Below are 18,557 nucleotides of genomic sequence, written 5' to 3' on the forward strand. Positions count from 1 at the left end.
GAATGGCTTTTAAAATTGCTTTTATACACTATTAGAATAACAAGTCTTTCTGTATTTACTCTTTCAAAAATTCAAACTAATATTCTTCCAAATGAAATACGTTTCATACATAAAGTTTCATATAAAGATTAACATTGTTAATTAAAAAGTGACTATTAAACTCAAATAAATGGCAAACTCTACTTCAGTAGGCATGTGCTCATTTTATAAAATGACATACAACAAGAACTAAATACATCAAGTACTTATTTGATGTATTCAATTGTGGGGGAAAATAGTGACCTACGAACTGCCTGATTTTTAGGCAAAATAGGAAAACTTTGTTTAAAAGAGAACCTAATCTTCCTATGAAAATACCAAATGTTTTTATAAAACTGTTAGATCTGATTTTCAGGAGCAAACCAAAGAATGACAGAATATTTCAAATGCTTAAAAAAAACCAAAACAATAAAACCATAAAACCATAACAGCAGCTAAAGCACCTAAGTTAAGCACTAAAGAAATCAGGCTTATACAATAATTATAATTATTTGAAGTACAAGATTCATGCAAATAAGCGCAAACCCTTTCTTTGCATTACACTAAACTTAACATCCTTTCCTCAGAATGTTTATAAGTCATTTGTAACAATTATTTTCTTGTATTTGTCTGTTAAGATTTCATGGCAGACAAATGACATACAATCAAGTTCCTCTGGGCTACAGCTTTTTTTATTTATCTTTAGTAACTGTTCTCTTTAATGCACAATGAAAGGGTTAGCACAGCAATTTAAAAAGCCACCCTGCTGTCATGTTCAGGAGCTAGAAAAACATACCACTGGAGCCTAGAAATTCCACAGAGGAAATGGACCAGCACCTATAGAGGTGTGGGTGTTCTGCACAGAGGCCCAGAAAATAAGGTAAAGCACTGTCAGAAGATACTTGTTTCACCATGTTCCTTGAACTAAAGATGAAGGCAGGGATAAGTCCAAGATATGTGTTAAGGTGAAAATAACATGAAAGTTAGGAGAAATAAAAAGTGAAAGGGTCAAATGACAATTCATAGGACAGATAAGACAACACAGTATCAAAAAAGAAAAAAGAAATTTTGAAAACCCCAAAGAAATATATCCAGTGTTGAAAGAAACGTATTTTAAGTGCATTAAGTTGCACAGTACGTGAAAAATACATTTATTTTTTCAAAGCTTAAACCAAAGAAATATAAAATTACTCTATTCTCTGTTAAATGGAATAAATGTCTTTTTAAAATCTCCATTAAACACAGATTTATTTTATTAAAAACTTATACTAACTGGCTATACATACAAAAGCATTTTGTATAAAAATTAGTCTGTCTTAAACCTAAAAGGAATCTTCTAATCTAGAGACTTCCATTTCTCTTTCAACTTTGGTTTTAGAAGCTGCAGCTGTATCAAATAAGGATCTTTTTCTTCAAAGAAAAACAGCTACTGAGGGAAAAGCACATTAAGCTTTAAGGCTAAATCTTTCACTTGTTGTTGAGGATGAGCTCTTCTTATGACACCTTCAAGAAGTGTTAGTGCATTTTTATTTAGGTTTGCTATTAAAGGATCTGGAAGTGGGAGAACAATTAAACACTGGTGTTTAGATCTTTAGTCTGATAAAGGTTTTTGAAAAACCTGATTGTTTGAAAGACTTGTTTGCAATTAAAAAGAAAAAGTTATAAGGATAAAATATCTTCATTTTGAATAAAAGCAAAAAAAATGTTTTCTTATAAATTCTTTGGTCATGAACTATTTTTAAATGATCAGTAAATACTTGCTCTTGTCCAACAAGAACACACTCTGTGAGAGAAAGCTGTAATAGTACAATTCAATTTATAAATAATGGCCACAAACATCAGCCTCAATGAGTGAACTAGATTGATTATGACTTTCTAGATTTTACCTTAGTCTTCTTCCTATGAGGAGTTACCCAAATTTTAACAAAAAATGCCACATGGACTAGGAGAATGCTGGAATGCTAAATGAAGTTTTCAGAGTGTTACCGACCATGTGAGGTTTAGAAAAAGTCAGGGATGAATGATATTACACAGTGAAACCTACAACCCTTGGTTGCCAAGAACTTTTTAAAAGACACATCTCATTTTGCTATTTGACAAGTGTGCCTCTATATTATTGTTAAATGCTCCATAAAAAACCATGTGATCAGAAAAGGAATCAAGCAGGAAAAAAAATCACCAAGAATAACGAAGAAACTAAAGACTTGCTGTAATTTTAAAATATTTGTAGACTGATCACTTGAGAAATTACAAGGAATTTACAGTTTTTAATTATAATTAAAACTCATCATTGTGTTCATTTATAAGTTTGATGAGTAGTATTAAGTTATTGTGTAAATTACAGGTGAGAAGAAGGAGCTAGACAGTATCAATACTTCGGCAGAACAATTAAGTTGGAACTGTATGCCAACCAAAATTAAGGGCACAGAACTGAATGATACTGCATACCCCACATTTTGAAATAAAAGAAAAATAAAAAAGGATGAAGCAGGGGAGTATCTTTTAAAATAAAAGCAAAACGTACCATTGGTTGGGTGTCGAGCAAATGAGATAGAAAACCTTTTAACAGCAGAACCGCGTGTGGCGTCTGAGAAAGAGAAAAACAGGTACCTGAAATTCACAACAGCTACCAAAAGAAGAACACTTAAAAAAAGAGGGGAAAAACAAATATAAAAGGAAGTTAGAATTAGGTGACATGCAGAAGGCACAAAGAGAGAAGGTAATAAGCCAAATACTAGTTAAAATAACTGATATGGCTTGATGATAAAGGCAAAATGTTGATGAAATATACAAAAGAAAGAGAAGCAGAATGAGCTGGCAATCAGGTAAATCTATGTTTTACCGACTAAAGTAAATCTGTAGAGATATGAGAAAAAGTTTTAAATGAGGCTAATCCTGAAAGGGCTAATAAATACTCTGTCAACAAAAGGAGCACGCTTCCATGAGCCCCTGAAGACATTCTGAATATTAAAAACTCGGTATATTAACAATAGAAAGGATCGCCTTCAATTAGGGATCCTAAAATACTCTCATCTTCTGTTCACTTTTGTAAAAATATCACCAACACGGTATTTTCTTCTACTTATAAACATTCTGTTCACTTCACTTAAATCAATATCAGTAAGTAAAATAAGGGTTAACAATGAACAAAAGTTTTAAAGATCGAATAAAGTTTTATTCTTTATAGTATGGCTCATTATCTAGAAGAAGAATACACACGATGCAGTTCTAAATTTCATTATTTCAACAAAATCCTCATTGAACAAGTAATATAAATCTACTCTAAATGCTGTTTGATGAAACATGGATCCAACCTGGGTATAACACAACACTAATAGTCATTTAGGCAAAGGGTACAAGGAATCCACTTGAGTCAGTGAGTGATTAGATTTGCCTTTGAGAAATACTGTGTGCTCATGGGTGTGTGCATGAGTGTAGGTGTGAGTCTGTGTGTGCATGTGTGCACATACCATCTATGCAGCCAGAAGAGGTCAGCTTTTTACGATGAGTACGAGCATAATCCTGTAGGTTAGGTGCGCTTGAAGAACCCCCGAGCACCGAGGTGCTAAACAGGCCCGCACAGTGAGACCCTGATGGGAGTTAGAGAAAATACATACAACAACGGGTGTTCTTCCATTCACATTGGGAATTCATGCAGCATGCAATAACATGATTCTTACCAAACATACTTGGTAGTATCTTGAACAGACTCACAATAAGCTTGTAAAGTCAACTTTAATATAATCATCACCACCATTTATCATATGTACAACCGGGGGTATTTAACACTGGAAAAAAATACTGTCTTGGAGGAAAATATTATGCCTAAACAGTAACTAGACATATATATTAAAACTATTAAAAAGACTACCATGAAAATGAATTTAAGATGATAAGGGATTCTGTCAACCAATTTGCATTAGACAGCCATATAAAAAAAAGTCTGTGAGCATACATTAAGCCATATTAAATCAATATTTTTGAACGTATGTCTGTAAATGTGTATCATTCCTAATGCCCCTGAATTAATAACTATCAATATGTTATTACTTTATTATGAAATAAAGTAAATCAAAGCTTACTTATTTGTGAGAAGACCAGGAGAAAACAATTCCTTTTAGGTCATTGAGGCCTAAATCACTTTAAATTCTAATACTTAAATGACTTAAGATCTTAATAAGACCCCAATAAAATCCGTTATCAGCAAATGAAACACAGATAGTATAAACTCATGTGTAATTTGTAGCAAAAGTTTTTATATACAAGTAAAACTCTTACCACTAGGTGAGGATTAAATAAATTTCTATTAAATACATTATGGTCCACCAAACGGAAGGGATAGTGTGTATGTGTGGTATAAAATACATTTTATATATAATACATTTTATATATAATACATGCATATTACATATAACACATATGGATATTTTTGGCAAGAGACTATGGGAACATGAAAAGGTACCAACAAAGGCTATATATGCTCAACTAAAGAAAGATCTTTAAGTATGCAGGTATCCATGGACAATTCAAGTATTTAGTATAGAATTCATAGTACATAAATTATTGAAATTTGTATGTGATTTATTGAACTTATTTAGACAATAATAAAATGCCATTACCTCACACATTGTATCAACAATGAACATAAGTCCAAGTAAGTTTAGAAAGGGCCTTTTCAATGTTGCTTTGGTTGAATGTTAGCAAAGAACCTACGTTGTTCTATAGGTAAATGTAGAGTATAACTGCCACTGTGTTTTGATTTTTCAGAAAAGATGCTCAAAAGGAATATATGCCCACATAGGGTTTATTTATAAAAATATATTTTTTGATCAGAAAAGCAGATGATTCTTTCTTATATGCATTAGTGTATGTTTATCTTAATTAAATGGAAAAAATAAAGTTTCCTTTTCAAAACTTGTTTGCATTTCAACATACAGAAGTCAAAATTAAAAGCAACATTGACAATTTGACTAAGTAGTTTATATCGAGGGCATTCAAAAGGATTATAAAAACAAAACGTACACTATTTCTTATCCATTTTCTTACAACTTTATTGTCTATTTTGAGTTGCACAATTCAAAATTTATGAATTAATATATATTAAATAAAAACTAAAGCATAGCATTTGGTCATGCTTTCACCACTGAAAAGTTTTACATGTATATAATAGTGTGCTCAAGAAGGTTTGGAATACAAGTTTCTTTAGACTACATACCTAGAGTAGGGTTCTGCTTCTGTTCCACAAGAGTTCTTGGTGTTCGCAGATAATTAGTATTTTCAGATACAACCTGTATGAGGAAAGAAAAATAAATGAGATAAAATGGTAAAATAAATCCAAACGTCCATACTTCATTTGCAGCCTGTTCCAGACAGACAAAGGTTAATAAGCTGTATGATAAATATTAGTAGAAATACATAAAACATGAAAGATCATGCAAGATCCCCTTTTGAAGGGAGTCCATTTCATATGAGGTCCTTGCAATGAAGTGGTGCGAAGCAGGCATTCAGAATGAAACATCATGTATGAAACAAGACAGATGGAAAGAAATAATTAATATAGATTGATATAATTTCACACTCTTAAAAGAAGGCAAATGCCCACTCTTATACAGCTCCTGTATTTGAAGGGGGAAAAAACAATCACAAACAAAAGAAAAGACAGACAGAGACTGTTGAGATCACCATACAATTACTGATCCATGCACGGGATTTATCAGAGTAACCTTTAATAGTCACAGCTTAATGGATACCATAATCCCTTTTCCTATAATTAAATGCATTATATTTCCAAAAGGAAATTGCTGAAATTCTCCGAAAAGTCATGTTTAAGAGCAGACCTTTCAATGATTTAAAAAAAAAAAAAAAAAAGAGAGTATTTTAAGTTTCCAAATGCCATCACAGAAAGTCCTTCTGAAGTAATTTTATTTTGACCCAAATTATTGATGGGCATATATATGCTCATCACCTCTTATTTCAAAGAGAGCATTAAAATATTACACAACTGAGAAAATCCACACTGTATGTATCCCTAAAGATACTTCTAGATAATGGGAGGGAGAGAACAATTAGTATTAGATGTATTCTGCTAATTAACACAGGGCCACAAAAATTTGGATATTTTTTGAAAAGTTCCCATTCTCAGCAAATTCCAAATGGAATCTCATTTTTTCAAATACAGGGGGGTGTTATGAATTTTTTTATTATCAAATTATCTAGGTTTTCTTTTCTTTAATACTTTTAAGGATAACTGAGTCAAATAAAAATTTCTTTATTTTTACAAAATATTCCAGGAGGAATAAAGTTCCAGGAGGGTAAAATTTACTCATTATTTTTAAAGTCCTGGATATTTAAAACCTCCCAGTAAAAATGATAAAAACATGCAATGTAAGTGGTTTCTGTCCCTCAAATAATGTCTGACATCACAAGCACTTTAAAATGAATTCAAAATTAAAAAACAGAAGGATTTACTCTAATGTAAAATATAAGGGATTAGATGTCCTCAAAGACAGCTGTTTGTTGCTCTGAATTCAGGGAGGAAAAATGTTTAATGAATTAAAGTGTAAAAACCTGTTGCCATGAGCCAAAAATACTGGATGTGAAAGCCAATGATTTGGGGGAGACAGGGGAAGAAGTGATTTGTTCCCCTGATCTGCGTCTTCGACGCCCAGTACCCACACCACTGGTATAATGCAGCCAGGTACCAGTACCCTCTGGGCTAGACACACTCAGGGGGCTCTCTTCCTGGAAGTGAGAAAGGGGGCAAAAAAAAAAAAAAAAAAAAAAAAAGCAGAGCATGCAAAGTTAGATACAACAGAGCCAAATGATCAGAAAGAAAAAAAAATACAGTTTGTTTGCATTTGCATATCAATTTTTAAAAAACTATTAAACAGTAATTTGGGAGCCAAATTTCAGTGTTTGAAAACTGATAGGAATAACATAACATAAATCTAACTGTACATGGTAACAATTATGAGGATTACCTTACTATCTTAATCATACAAGATATTTATACTGCTTAATAGTTGTCCCTTCCCTCTTAACATTGGAAAGATTTTAACAATTTTTTTAGCTTAGCAATTTTTAAAATATTAAAGTATTCTGCTTAATTTTAAATAATCAAAGGTTTTATGCTATATTGGGCACACTTTTCAACCCAAAGCACTAAATAATCATACAGAGTTAAAAGAGTTTTCAATGTATATAATGTAGAAAAGGAAATCTCTCTGCCACATATTAAAAAAAAAAAAAAATCAGACTCATAAGACGGATCCAAATTATACTTGCTTACACTTTTCAAGTTATCTATTTGTTTACCCCCTCCAAAAATTACTAATAGAGTTCAGTAAGCAAAACATGCAGCAAACATTCTTATTTTATATGTTTGCATGTTCAGGTTTCAGACAGTGAGGACAGAGTAAAATCTACTTGCACAAAATGAAGAGAATAGTCTTTTTCTCTGTGTGTCTTTTGGAAGTACAAACTTCTGATATCCATGGAGGTGGTGGACGCTGGAAAAAGTCTTCAAGGTTTTACTTGAATAATTTACCTTGTAGAAGTAAAAGTTTAGCATGGCATAGAAATAATCTCTTGAAAGCAACTATTTATGAGAAAAAGATTTATAAATCTGTTCTGTGTTTTAAGGGCCAACAAAGGGCAGTGATTTTGTTGAAGAGTTTATAAAAATAGGCGAATTGCAAAATAGACACACAAAACATTTTGCTGTATGAGTGTTATAGGCTTTTTTGGAAAGCAGGAGAGGGTTTAATGATGAAATTCTGAACAATCTGACTAACTGCAGACTGCTTTGTCCAACAACATCAAAATCACTGCCCCACACAAAGTGGTAGTTTCCATTATATTAATATATGTCATTTCCCAATTATCTGAAATTAAGGATACCTGAACATAACCCCAATTACTCATTTTAATCAATCTTTAATAGAATAATCCCCAAATCTATAAATACTTATCATTCTCTTTTATAATTAACTTAAAATATCACATTCACAGGAACAGTAACTACTATACAATTTCCAATATAAAATTATAACAACCTATTTTGTCAATGGACTTTTCCTAAACATAATTGTCAAATTGGGATACACACATATTTAAAATTTGAGAATCTTAAAGTACTGAAGTTTGTTCAATTTGGGGCTACAGAAATGAGCATAATTTTTTTTTTTCATATGCCATGTTATTCTAAAACAACCTAACTTAAGACTTGGCATATTTAGTTGTAAACAAAAAATACTTTTTTACTTGAAAGTTGATGGCTAGTTCTATATTAAAGTTTAAAAGGTTAAATCTGGCCTTATACTTTTACTTGAGCATTTAGAAAACATTTATATGTACTGACTTCAATCAGTGCTGGAAAAATTATTACAAAGAGACTCCAAATAAAAATATTTAAATACACACAGATATTAAAGATTTACTTGAAAAGTTTCATTCCAAGTATTGATCATCCCTTTTAAATGTTCTTTCAGTATCTACTTAAATTTGCAATTCTATTAGTGAGCATAATTCTAAATTATTTAATTACAAATTTAATAAAAAGGTAAAACTTCAACTATATCATCGAATTTTCAGATTCCTATGCTAATTTTTGGAATCAAGCTAACATTTCATGGTTTCATATCTTAATCTGCAATCACTGGAATCAGTCATTGATGAAGCATCTTTAGAAATATCTTCCTACTTTAAACCAAGAATTATTCCTAACCCATTAAATCAGACTTTAAGAATAACCTAAAGTGACAAGACAAAAAAATGGATTGGTTTTATCAAGTTCTTAGAAAGGCCTTTGTTATATTTTCTAATTACCTCCATGTTTTTGAAATTTGAAAATTAGACAGTTGACAAAATCTGTTAGGTTCCCAAGTTCCATAATTAAAGCTGTATTTTCTTTTCTGTCTTATTAAAATATAGTTAGTTCAATTTATGAAAACATGGTCTGACACATATCCTTACTTCATTTGTAGCCATCTTCCTAGATCGTGGAAGCGGAGATTTCCTGTGTATATGAATTGGCTCTGATACCATAGGTTTGAACAGTATCACAGCTCGATCAGGCTCATCTTTTTTAGAAGTATGTGGTTCATCCTCATTATCAAATTTAGATCTCCTACCTTCATTCTGTGGACAAATATAACAGTATATATAATTCAGGAAAAATAAAAATCTCTTGCAATAAACTAATTAAACCACAAATTAGTGCTGTCATTTTCAGTAAGTATACAAGGTTGTTTACTTGAATTAATATTAATTGAACTCTTACAACAGCTAGTATTGTGAGATAGTTGACAGAGTCCCTGACTTCAAGAAATCCACTGTGGAAAATTAAACAAAAATAACAGCAAAAAGCCAGGTAAAACCAAGTGCTTAAGTAAATTTCATAAAATACCCAAATAAACAATAACAATAAATGACAATAAGAAAGAACTGAGATCAGTTTCATTACACAGGAATGGCATCAACCTGATCACAATTAAAACAATATCTGAATTTATAAATTTGAAAGGATTTCATAAATATTTCCAATAAATGTGATGATTGTATCAGTAACTATCATTCAGTGATGCATTAAATACTGAGCCAGTGATACAAGGACAAAATGATACTGAGCAAGTGATACAGGACAAAATGAATAAGATACTGTATCAAATTGCAAGCATCTCATAGTACAATATAGAAGTCAGACAAGCTAAAAAAAAATTACACTTTATATGCAACTACAATAGAGTGGGAAAATTGCAGCATAGTTAAAAAGTAAAACACATATATTTTAAAAACATTTATTTTAAAGCAGTAAGAAGGAGCAAACTGAAACTAAATATAATTACACAAGAAACCTCACATATATCATACTAGCCAAAAGAAGCCAAACAGAAGTACATAAAACCCTCATCAAACTAAGAGGTATAGAAAATAAATGCCTTTAACCACATAAGGTAAAAACATTAAATAATCATCACAGTTAATAATAAGTGATTAAAAGATAAAAGTGTCCACATACTCTAAATCTATTGAACTTATTTCTGGACAATTGTTGTCATTCAGAGATGATAATACCAAACACAGAAAATGAAATGAGTCTAGATAAACTATTAGAATAAATAACAATAGATGGTAAGGTTGCTAAATATAAGTAATTTAAAAATGAGTTAAAAATCAGTATGACAATAACAGAAGTGGAATTGAAAAAAATCAGAATAGCATAAGAAATTACAAAGAACTTAGAAATTAATCTGGCAGAAAAGGTACAAGACATAAAGAATAGCTAAATAAATTCAGAGAGATAGCAACTCCTTTGACTACAAGAATCAGTGCTATCAAAGTGTTACTTCTCTCAAAATTGATCTGCAGATTTAATGCAATCTCAAGAAAAGTAAAAAAATTTCCCTTTGGAATATCACAAAAGAATTATAACAATGCATGAAGCTTGAGATATTTAAGTTAATCTTGAAGCTCAAAAAGGTAGAGAACTTCTACTACCAGACATCAATATTGTACAGTTAAAATTAAGACTGTTATTGGTAGAGAGAGACAGACAGATGAATGGAACATTACGAAGTTGGGAAACAAGCCTACCAGTATATGGACACAATAAATGTCCACAGCATAAGAAGTGTTATCATATATAGTAGGGAAAGGATGTGACTGTTCAATATGTGGTGCTAGGATTAGCTAATTGGAAAAGAATAACAAAACTGGACTATACATTTCAAATACCATATCCAAAAAGGTCAATTTCTGTAGATTAAAGAAGAAAGGAAAATGATACTAGATGAAAGAAGAGATGCAAGAAGGAATAGATAAATAACAATGGGAATGCCAAGTGTGTAGAAAGACCTAAACTGACCTGGAACACAGGCTCTAATACACATGCTTATTTCACTAAGAAAACATGATAATATGTTCTAAGAGGACACTGTTCCAACACAATCAATATTATAAAACATTATAATATTCTAAGTCTAAATGAATATTGATTATAAACAATAATAACGATCTGTGGGATTTAAAATACATTTGCTAAATTACATATTAAAATACATGACAATAACAATGTACACGGTGAGGTAGGGACTTAAAATATTGAAGTGTTTTAAATGCTTATTACATTGTCTAGTAAGCAATAAAAACAGATTTTTTTAAATGATACCAAAACACTAACCTAAAGGAAAAGATGGGTAACTTGGACTTCACTAATATTGAGCACTTCTTTTAATCAAAAAATATCAGTAAGAGAGTGAAAGGGAAGTTATGGAGTGGAAAAAGTTATTTTCAAATAAATGATGAAGAACTTAAATCCAAAACACAGAAAGAAACTACTACAAATCGGCAGGAAAAAAACAGACAATTTCCTTCAAGGTCAAAAGCCTTGAATAGGCATTCCATAAAGAAAGCATGTCCAGAGGTGCATAAATAGTATATGCTAATCTAAATGAATATATGAAAGGTGTTAATTCTTACTGATCTTGAGGAGAAAGCAAATTTAATCACAAGGAGATTATCACTATATACCCTTCCGAAAATAGCTATTTAAAAACACCAACCACATTATGTGCTGAGAAAGATATAGCACTATCTTTAGAAAACAACTTGACTCTATCTTTTGAAGCTGAACTTATACATAACCTGTGACTTGGTGATTTTACTCCAAGATGTATATCCAAAATAAATGTGTACATATATTCACCAAAATATGTACAAGAATGTTCATAAAAAGCATCCATCTTCATAGCTTGCAATAACAAATCATATGATCATCAAAGTGGAACAGATTAATAACCTGAACTTTGATTGTTTAATGGAATCCTACATGGCAATGAAATGCAGAACCGAATGGTTCAATCTTACAAACATAATGAAAGAAGTTAAATCTACTCCCCATCCAAAACAAACTTTTATTTTGTGATTTCATTCATATAAAGTTCAAAAATAGACAAATTATACATACTATGGTGCTAGAAATCATGACTGTAGGTATTTTTGGGAAAACAGAGTGAGGCAGTGTTTAGGGAGAGGAACAATTAGGTCTTCTGGAATCATGGTACTGTTCCACCTATACTTGAGCTGATGGTTTTATAACGTAAGACTGTTCATTTTATGGAAGGTCATGAAGGTATACCTTATGATTTAGGTACTGTTATCAATATGTATTATAATTTAGTAAAAAAGTTTCAAACTGAGTACATATTTAATTTTGTTAGGTTATTTTAAGGATCAAAACACAGCAAATCATGTCACATCCTTAGTACAGGGTTTAATATGAACTAGTTCTCAAGAAAACAATACCAAAACCAAAAACTATATTGTTATCCATTCTAAACACTGGGCTTATATGCAAAAAATTCTAAATAAGACAAAAAGAGTAAGTATTCTGACATGTATGGAGATCATGTCGTTTCCAATCAAACTTAAAATTTTTAAACTATCTTGCTAGTTAATAGTTGAGATAATTATAACACACAATAAAAATTCTCACAGAAAGCTCATGAAAATCTATTAACTATAGTATCCAGTCACTGAAGAGTTTTATCTTTATTACCTCTCTTGAAGCTGGCCTATATCCATAACCAGATGGTAAATTTTTATCTTCTTCACATCCTTTGGCTCCTGGACTAAAGTGTAATTCAACATGAAAGCGCTCCTCTGAAGAAAGATCCTAAAAAACATTATAGAACATTTTTCAAAATGAGGAAGTTCAAGATATTTATTTACCTCTGGTAACAAAAACATCAAGGACTCAGTTACCTTGTTAGGATCCTCATAAAGCATGATAACAATCTGAGTCATGTAGTTGAGTTCATTGACAACATTTAAATAATCCATGGCTCGTTTCCACTGCTCATCCTTTGACTCCTGAACAAAAGTTATATAGTAAGTATATGCACTATTTGAAAGTCACTTTATTTTCATTATGGCAGTTTAGCTGCTTTGTTTCATGATGGTCGTGATATCAAACAAGCAAGGTGAATACATGTACTATCCTTTCGAATAACTCAATTATATTTAAGTGTCAATAAATTACATAAATTTAAGTTAATTTTTTTTGAAAATCATTTATCCACAGTACTCAACTCTACTGGTAACGTTTAAAAAATAGTTTATAAAAAATAAAGAATCTTTTGAAATATTTTACTCATGTTGAAGTCTGAAGGAAAAGTTTTTAATCCTAAGTCCCAAAGTAACTTAACATAGTGTCATGTTTTAAAAACAGAACACAGAATACTATCCTTAAGAGCAGTGCTATTTCTTCCTTACCAAGACTTTTAAAAAAATTTACTAAGGAAAGAGAGATTTGACCTATTCTGCAATGAAAAATCAAAAATTGGGAAGAGATTGAACAAGATTGTAAGTCTACTACAGGTTCTTACAAGGATAATATGAGTTTGGATAATAAATTATAATTCCAATAGATTTTTTTGAAATTTAGAGAACAGAATATCATTTTGCTACAGACTTTAATTTTCATTCTAGTAAATACATGTAATATATATATATATTTTAAATCCCGGAAACACAAGCTAATAAAAGAATGTAGATGTTTGACTTTTGCTTTATTTTTTTTAATGTTTATCAGTTTATTAAATGATAAAGGACACAAATGAAGAGCCAGATAAAGATACATGGGGTCAGGTCTGGAAAGGTCCCCAATATAGGAGCTCCTGTCCCTGTAGAATTAGGTTACATTACTTTCCTGGTATGTGAATGTGATCACCAACCTGAAAGTTCTCTGAATCCTGAACCTCATGCTATTAGGATTTTTAAGGGGGCTTTATCACACTGGCCTGGTGGATCATTAACTTTACTCCCAGCCTCTCTCTCTTCTCTAGAGAACGGGGAGTGGGTGGGCAGCTTTTGATTTAGAAATTCGGGGTGAATACAACATACACTCAATAAGCTCTAGTTCTGTTGCCATTACAATAGTACAAATTATATCATCTTTCCTTGGATCACTATGAGGGTTTTCTAACTGGTGTTTTCATATCAATTGTTACCTATCAATTGTCTACATATCAACCAATGTCACTAACTTCCCTGCTTAAAACCTTTCAAGGTCTCCTAATCCCTTTAGGACCCCCAATGCACTGGCTCTCCAAACTTATGTTTTTCCATTTTACCCATCTGAGTTCCCTCCCCTTCTAAATCCAAGAGCGTAAAAAAAAGGGCACCATGTGAAAGGTGTGTCTCTCCTCCCCCAAATCAATTCCAACATTACTACTGGACATACAAACTCTTACCTTGCTAAATTTTTTTCACTCACTATTTCTTATAAAAGCTCCACTAAGGTATATCACATTGCTATTTGTTAACGAGACAAGAAACCAAACAGGAAAGAACATATAGATTGGAAATTTAGATGGGAACAGAAAACTGAAATTGCCTTAGGGTATCTTTGATGATAATTATTTATCAAGTCCCAACAATAAGACAGATTAAGAATAAAGAGACATATACCAAGTCTTCATTATACATTTCACAGTCCTTTATTCTAAAAGAACAGAGAAAAATAAATCGCATGAATTTTCTTTTAAAGATCACTTTTTTATAAAGGTTGTACATTGATATATGTACTCTCTCTCTCTCTCTATATATATATATATAAAGTTAAAGGAAAATTCTTTTTGCTAGCTTAAAGGTGGGAGAAAGGATCATTTTATAATATTTTTACATAAGTGATATTGTATTCTAGGTAATCTATGGTTTAATCGTATGAAGAAAGAAAGGGGATATGAAAATCACTAAGTCTCTTTCATACATGTCACTTTCACTGACAATTCCTAAAACATTTTATGTTTTCCAACACAAACTCTCTGGGAATCTTGTCAATAGCCTCCGTGGTTAATACGTTGGCTCCCCAACTCTATATGAACCCAAACCTCTATCCATGTTATAAACAAGTACTGGTCATTTTCACTTAATGATGGATGGTATCTCCAACTCAGTTTATCTGAAACAAAAACTCACTACATTTCTTCTAAGGCCTCATTTTCCCCACAAGTGTTACTTAACTCAGTGAATGGTAGAATCATCTTCTAAGTTACTTGGTTAGAATTTACAAGAATCTTTCTTGATTCTCTTTTCTTTTTGTACCCTCTATATCTGGAAGGGCCTCAGAAAAGTGTTGGTGAAAGTTAAGGGGCCTCATAAGGAGAGTGTCTGTGAAAATCTAAAGGATTCTTGAAGAGGTTGTCGGTGAGGGATTATAAAAAGGTTAAGAAAAATGTTACTAGAAGCACCCTAAAGCATCCTGTACTCTAGTGGCATAAAGTACAGGAACTAGTCTGTAGACAGTAGAGGGAGTGTATCTGATGAACCCAGCGAGCAACCTAGAAAAATTTCCCAGAAAAACATTAAAAATGACACCAAAAGACTTCTCAATGCCTGTGATAAATTATGAAAGGAGAAAAATGAGTTAAAGGGAAATTGCTAATTATAAGGGAGCCAAGAGTCAAAACTTGCTAAGATCAAAACAAAATTGTTTCTCATTCTCAGTCTCTCCAGAGGGCTATAATTAAAAAGTGGCTTTTAGGAAGAAAAGAAATACAAGAATCTATCAGGAGAACACAGATATGATTATAAAATACTTGCTAAGACTTCAGGAGAATCTGAGGAGTCCTTCAAGACCTTTCAAAGACACAAAAAACTTTCTGAGTATAAGGGAAGCTAAATGGTTAAATTGTTCTCAGGCCTTAAAGTAAACACACACACTCTCTCTCTCTCTCTCTCTCTCTCTCTCTCTAACTTTTTCTCTTTGAGGCTTATATTTACAGATGAATAATAGCAATAGTCTTGAGTTGAGCTTCAGAACCAGCTGACAACCAAAATAGAAAGAAACCTATTTTAAACAAAGTGCTTTCTAATTGGTTTGGCTAGATTAATGAACTCATTAGGTCCGACAGCTACTGTTAGTAGAACATGTTTATGTTTTTAGATTTTTTGCCCTTATTTCTCAAATTAATTAGTGCCATTTGTTTCCAAAAGGCTGTAAGAATTCAAGAGATGTTGAGTCCATGGGATAAGATACAGAATGGTTATCTTGGGTCTCCTCACTTAGAGGATCCTGAGTTTCTCTTATCCTCCTAATAGTGTTTAAGCTCTTGGTGTCAACAATTAACAGCCATCTGCAAAAATGATTAATACAGAGGTTTTAACCTGTTCCAAACCCACAGCCCTATGTCTATCTCTGTCTCTCACAGGCTGAGACAGAATCTCACTCCTTATACCTGTAGGTAGTGATTACACACACATTCAACAAAAAGTCGCTACGGAATATTGAGATCATTATACCTTTACCCCTTTAAGTAACAAAGAGGATGAAATATCATTCAGAGAGGAATGGGACAAGGGCCCCAGGACAGACAAAGGGAAAGGATTCAAGGACAGAAATTTGAACTTTGGTCATCCCACTGTTTTCATAGGGCTAGTAAATAAGAGATTAAATAAGGGAAGAGACTAAAATCTCTTGAGGTAGAAATAAAGTAAACTGCAGTGCTACCCACCAATCTAGTAACTCTAAAAAACAACTGTGTATGTTCTGGGAGATGACTCAAACCCTATTTATTTAAAGTATCTTGGTTTAACCTTTGTCCTGTTATGACTCAACAGTCTCGTCAAACAAGGAAACTGGCCAAAAGAAGCTCAAAACCACATCCGTGTGTAAGCGCCTACTTCACATTCTATATCAGCAGTCTCAAGACCCAAGGAGATTCTCTGTTGAATCTGCCCACACTCTCTAGAGTGAATGTATACTACTGCTTGCAATAAAAACTTCATTCCTACTTCAACTACTCTGAAACATCATGAATTCTTTCTTACACTGAAGTCAAGGATATCTGAAACCCCCTCTATAGCCTAGGCCTCATCAATAGGATCTTATCAACACTCAGGTACTCACTGTTAATGCAATAAGGATTAGTAAGTGTTAATAATAGCCACAAAGGGAGTCCAAAGTAGGAAAGGGCTTGTCCTTAAGAGGCCTGTGGATGTAATTTGTTTAATGCAATGTATTATAAATTATTTCATTTTGCTTTGCTTTTTTAATTATTACCTTGAAGAAAAATTCAGACCTTTGGATCCCTAAACTTTTCTGGGTAGGGAGCAGGTTGAAGAAAATTTCTCAGCTGCAAGCATGGAAAATGAAGGATCACCTAGACTGAAGTAATCAAGATGCTAAATTGTGAAGCCATGAGGTATTCTAAACAACTTCCTGGCAGGACAACAAATCATTAATTACAGAACAAGTAACATAAACATAGGTAGATTTCAAAATTGCTATGGACCAGTAACTGTGGCATGCCTTCTGTTTTCCCCTCTTTTGAAAAGATATACTACAGAAGTTACCCTCTGCCTATTCCATCATTGTATTTTGCGTACTTGAACGACAGATAATTAGTCTCTTCATTTCACAGGTATATGAACTAAGACTGAATTCTCTTGAGCACTCCAGGTGTTACATCCAAGGGGCCCCATTCATATCTGAACCTGATCTAGATGTGTTCCTATTTATGTTATAATAGGATAAATTGGGGGGAATACTCGAGAAGAGGTTAAGTGGATTTTGCATGTGGGAAGTACATGGATTATGTGGTCAAGGGGCATATTGTGATAGAGTCTATTTTCCAAAGATAACTGCCATAATACATCCAATTCCAAGTACGCATCTTACAATGTGATAGTGGCATGCCAATCATCCAGTAAAGTGGACTTATTTCCCTTCCCCTTTGAATGTGGATGGATTTCTGTGACTGCTTCAACCAATAAAGTTCAGGAAAAGTGACATACTGTGACTTCAGAAGTTAAGTCATTAAAATGTCTTGTACTTAGGCCTCCATGGAGGTGCAAGGGGTAAAGTCTCACCACTATGAAGCCATCCACAGCCACTGGAGCAAGAGTTCAATCTCTGGCTAGTGAGCTAACCCACATGGCACAGCGGACCTCTCCTGTCTTATTCGCTGCTCTCCTTAGCAGTGTATTTCAGTCAATCTGCCCGTTCTCTTCCCTGCTCTGTCTCTGGTGAATCCTCCTACACCCCTGCACCTCTGGCCTGTATCCCAGTTCTTATATGCATAAATAAATAAATCTTTCACAATAAATAAAAAATAAAAATGCCTTGTACTTGTACTTTGTTTCCTCAAGAAACTCACTCTGGGTACTCAGCTGCCATATTTTGAAGAAGCAGGCCTCATAAAGAGGTCAGATGTAGTTGTTCTAACAAGTAACCAGAGCTTATGTCCCAACTTTCAGACAACATCAGAAATGAAAGGAAAACTTTGAAATGATTTGAATCCCAGCCAAGTCTGACTACAACCCTATGAGATACCTAAATGAAACTGTTTAAATAACCAGTCAAGTCTCTAAACTATGAGAAATACAAAAACTGAATATTTTAAGTCATTAAGTTTTGATATGATTCATTATATAATAGTAGATTAGAGGCACAATGTCCAACCAAACACCAAGTCCTATCCATTCTAACCACTAAATAACTTAATTCATGAGTTTCTCTATCCCACTGTCACCAGTCT

General features: G+C 32.6%; 1 protein-coding gene across 3 annotated transcripts in view; it reads right to left on the bottom strand.

Annotated features, from left to right (window-relative positions):
• PPIP5K2 (diphosphoinositol pentakisphosphate kinase 2) overlaps nucleotides 1-18,557 on the bottom strand; it is a 68,683-nt gene that overhangs the window by 12,820 nt on the left and 37,306 nt on the right. The window contains exons 23-29 of one of the 3 annotated variants that reach the window (XM_037530100.2): nucleotides 12,781-12,888; nucleotides 12,575-12,691; nucleotides 8,992-9,156; nucleotides 6,586-6,759; nucleotides 5,234-5,306; nucleotides 3,489-3,608; nucleotides 2,543-2,605 (exon numbers count right to left, since the gene is read on the bottom strand). In XM_037530100.2, coding sequence (XP_037385997.1) covers nucleotides 2,543-2,605; nucleotides 3,489-3,608; nucleotides 5,234-5,306; nucleotides 6,586-6,759; nucleotides 8,992-9,156; nucleotides 12,575-12,691; nucleotides 12,781-12,888 — 820 coding nt within the window. The remainder of the gene's footprint in view (nucleotides 1-2,542; nucleotides 2,606-3,488; nucleotides 3,609-5,233; nucleotides 5,307-6,585; nucleotides 6,760-8,991; nucleotides 9,157-12,574; nucleotides 12,692-12,780; nucleotides 12,889-18,557) is intronic. The other 2 variants (XM_037530102.2, XM_037530107.2) reach the window with 2 other exon arrangements.

Source organism: Talpa occidentalis, unplaced genomic scaffold, assembly GCF_014898055.3.
Source record: "Talpa occidentalis isolate TD23 unplaced genomic scaffold, MPIMG_talOcc4v2.1 talOcc4.6, whole genome shotgun sequence".
In the NCBI taxonomy this organism is placed as follows: domain Eukaryota; kingdom Metazoa; phylum Chordata; class Mammalia; order Eulipotyphla; family Talpidae; genus Talpa; species Talpa occidentalis.